Source organism: Pygoscelis adeliae, unplaced genomic scaffold, assembly GCF_000699105.1.
Source record: "Pygoscelis adeliae isolate BGI_AS28 unplaced genomic scaffold, ASM69910v1 Scaffold42, whole genome shotgun sequence".
Lineage (NCBI taxonomy): Eukaryota > Metazoa > Chordata > Aves > Sphenisciformes > Spheniscidae > Pygoscelis > Pygoscelis adeliae.
Window position 1 is genome coordinate 6,635,717 of NW_008824283.1, and position 3,667 is coordinate 6,639,383.

Genomic DNA, 3,667 nt, shown 5'->3' on the forward strand with positions numbered 1-3,667 from the left:
GGAATGTCAAACCGGTATGGCATCACAGGGCACAGAAATCCCGCAGGCCTTTAGGAGTAGAGGGAGTCAGCCTGAACCTGGGCAGGGCTGCAGTGCTATTTGCTTGCAGGAGAAGCGAGGGGTAGATAGGGGTTATCTGGTGTCTCAAGGTGGAAAAGTGGGTGTGAGCCTTTCACTGAGTACCACGTGAGTAAAATCCCCTCAGCAGCCTGGGCTTTCCTCTTGAGCTGTGCTGAGTGACCGAGGCTGCGTGTTGCGGTTTGTGATGCCAACATAGCATTCTTCCTCATGACTGTTACCTGTTTTGAAATTGCAACAGGTTCTCACGGCAGAAGAGCTGAAAGCTGCCCAGACGTCAGTCGCTTTTGGATGTATTAAATATGCAGATCTCTCCCACAACAGACTAAACGATTACGTATTCTCCTTTGACAAGATGCTGGATGACCGAGGAAACACAGCTGCATATTTGCTGTATGCCTTCACGCGGATCAGGTAGGTTGAGTGTGCTGAGAGTCGCTTGGAGTTCGTCTCTGATGCTCTCTGCATCTTTATTGCAAAGGGAGATATCTGCCCCTTTATCGTGGGGAAAGGGGCGACTGTTGCATCAGTGCTGTTAGGGGTAGTTGGTAAGAGAAGCCAGCTACAGTGGTACGCGCTATAGGCAAGGTTTTATTTGTCATTGGAAATGGTGTCCTCTGCTATCTGAAAGAGGGCTCCTCCGTGCGACATGCATCCCAGGCTTTTAGCTAGCAGGGAGGGAACCATAGGAGTTTCTGGTAATTCCATTAGAGGCTTTAGGTGGTTGGAGAGGGGTGAGCCTGTGTTCCAGCAGCTGCTCACCTCAGGTGTCGCCATACCCCACACAGTTTTTCTGGCACCCTGAGCCCTGGTTTGCTTGGCAGCATCAGCTGTCCTTGCCCACGCATGTGCCCAGAGCACATCCCTCCCTATTCCTCTGCAGTGCCCTGTTGGATCGCCCCGAGGACAGCGCCTCCCCGTGTGTTCCCAGGGCTGATTGCTCTCTTCTGGCCTGGTAACCCAGGACTGGGCAAGTGAGGAGATCAGTGGGTGGCCTATGCTAGCCCTGAGACAGGCCAGACACCTGACCAACTGCGGGCTGGCCCTGGGGCAGGTTGAGCAGAGAGACCCTCACAAGCAGACTGTGTTTTGGGTCATTTCAGGGCTATTGCTCGCCTGGCCAATATTGACGAGCAGATGCTGCGGAAGGCAGCCAGGGAGGAAGTGCTCATCCTTGACCATGAGAAGGAGTGGAAACTGGGCAAGTGCATCTTGAGGTTCCCTGAGATATTGCAGAAGATCCTGGAGGACTTGTTATTGCACACGCTCTGTGACTACCTTTATGAGCTGGCCACCACCTTCACCGAGTTCTACGACAACTGCTATTGCGTTGAGAAGGACAGGCAGAGTGGTGAGTGTTGGCCTAGGGGTGCTGCATGGTCCTGTGTCACATACCGTGGTACAGACAATCTGCGGGGTGTTTCCTTGTGCTGGGAAGGCTGTTGTTACACTACTTGCTGCTGCAGAACTAGTGTTGTCCATGTGGGAGGACTGAAGGTGGCTGGCACAGACTGTGTCATCATCTGCCTGTGAAGCAGGAGGGTTGAGCAGGGAGTTGCGAGCAACCAGGCACGTGGAAACACGAGGGCTGGTCAGTCTGCCTGGCTTGGGGAGAACGGGAGGGGGCTCAGTGTGCCCAGGGCCAGGTTGTGGGCGGATGGGGTTCCCCTGGGGAAGGCAGCATTAGTTGTTCTGAGCAGCTCCTCCAGCTCCTCCGTTGGTGTTTTGCAGGCCAGATCGTGAAGGTGAACATGTGGAGGCTGCTGCTGTGCGAAGCCACTGCCACCGTCATGGCCAAAGGATTTGACATCCTGGGGATTAAGCCTGTGCAGAGGATGTAGCTGTTCCCTGTGGGGTGACAATAAAGGGACTAAAGAACTGGAGGTGTCTGTGTCTGTTGGGGTGGAGTAAGGGAAGATACTCTAGGGGAGAAGCACCCCCTTAGGAAAGAAAGGAAGGAAGGAAGGAAGGAAGGAAAGGTAAGGAGCAAGTAAGGGAAGAAGGAAAGAAAGGATTCATGGGCACAGCTCAGAGCAATTCTCTGTGCAGGAACCAAACCCCACAGGCCCATGCCCAGGCCTGCTCTGCTTCAGCCTGCAGAGTTTAAGGACTGAGAGAAGTCAGAACACCCAAGAGCACCTCCAGGAAACCCTCCAACCACAGTGCAGTCACCCACACTGCCAGAGCCAACCTAACTCTGATGATTCCCACCGTCCTCTTTACCTTATTTGCCAGGTGTGAGCAGATCACCCAGCTTTTGATGTCATATCTGGCATCCCTCAGCAGAGCACAGAGCTCTCAAGGGAGCCAAGCAGTCTCATCCCAGCCTAGCAGTGTGAGGCCCTGGTGCTCAGGATGCTTGTCTCATGGAAGTTGTTAGGGAGCTGATCAAGGCAACAGTCAGGTACCTGCAAAAGAGACCGAACGTCACACTCAAGGACTGAACTTTAATGTAACACACCAGGGAGGTGTGAAACAACACACACTTACCAGGACAATGGAGTACAGGCTGTGGGGCGTGCCACCTACAAGCAAGCATGCACATCCGCATCACTGCCCTGTGCAGGTGGCCTGTACCAGCCCTCAAAAAAGGGGCGGCTTCCTGAGTGCCTCTCAGAGGACAGCAGTGTTCGGCTGCATGCTGTGGGAGCAGCACCAACAGCTGCCAGCAATGCTGGTGTAGGCAGGCAGGCAGGCAGGCAGCGGTTTTACCTGGAGGAGCAGGAAGCCCAGGGGAGGAGCAGATCAATTAACTACATTCCCTCAGAGGACGACACAAGGGAAATGCCTTTCCCTGCAGCAGCAATGTTTTGAATCCCTACAGAGTCGGCAAACCTCTTCGCTGAGTGCATATCGATCTCGAGTAACCACAAGGCCAACTACAAGGCAGCGGGCCACGGCTCCTGCCTTTGCTTTGGGATTTGTTGGAAGCTGCACTGTGTGAAGTAGAGCAGCACAGAAATGCGGCTTTGCTACCACTAGAGAGTAGGTGTTGCACTTGATTTAGGTGCTCACTGGCGTATGCGTGTGTGTGTATATGTACATATACATGTATATCTGTATATACAGATACATAGATACAAAAGATACACGTATCTATTTATCTGATGTCCCAGGTTCTTTCCCATATAGACAGCTGGGGGGAGGGCTCGGCTGTGACACTTAGACAGCGCCTAGCACCTAATGGGCATGGGTCTGGCACTTAAACAAGCACACACCTGTGCACACATGCGTTGCTGATGGCTGGCTGAACAATGCCCACAAAGACCTAGCTCTGGTGCCACGCTGGCAACTGCATGACATGCCATGGTCAGGCAGGAGGCCAGGCCCCTCTGGAGCACCCACCATGGAGTCAGGGAGCAGCAGGGGCCGGCTGCTCCAGGGGACTGAGGCACTGAGTGCAGTACCATGGGGTGGGGCTGGGCAGCGGCTCAGCCAGGACCCCGTCCCACCGTACCTGAGGGAGACGCAGGGCAGGCCCGGGAATGGCAGTGGCGACCAATCGAGAGTCCCAGTCGCAGGTGCGTCCATCAGTGCCGAGGTGGGGACGAGGCCAAGCCAGGCGGGGTCAGGTCCGGTGGCGGTAACA

General features: G+C 54.6%; 1 protein-coding gene across 1 annotated transcript in view; it reads left to right on the top strand.

Moving 5' to 3' along the window:
• RARS (arginyl-tRNA synthetase) overlaps window positions 1-1,959 on the top strand; it is a 13,836-nt gene extending 11,877 nt beyond the window's left edge. Inside the window, exons 13-15 of the mRNA XM_009318574.1 lie at window positions 320-492; window positions 1,182-1,429; window positions 1,810-1,959. Of these exons, the coding sequence (XP_009316849.1) occupies window positions 320-492; window positions 1,182-1,429; window positions 1,810-1,919 (531 nt within the window). The 3' untranslated portion in view covers window positions 1,920-1,959. The remainder of the gene's footprint in view (window positions 1-319; window positions 493-1,181; window positions 1,430-1,809) is intronic.
• The last annotated feature ends 1,708 nt before the right edge of the window (window positions 1,960-3,667 follow it).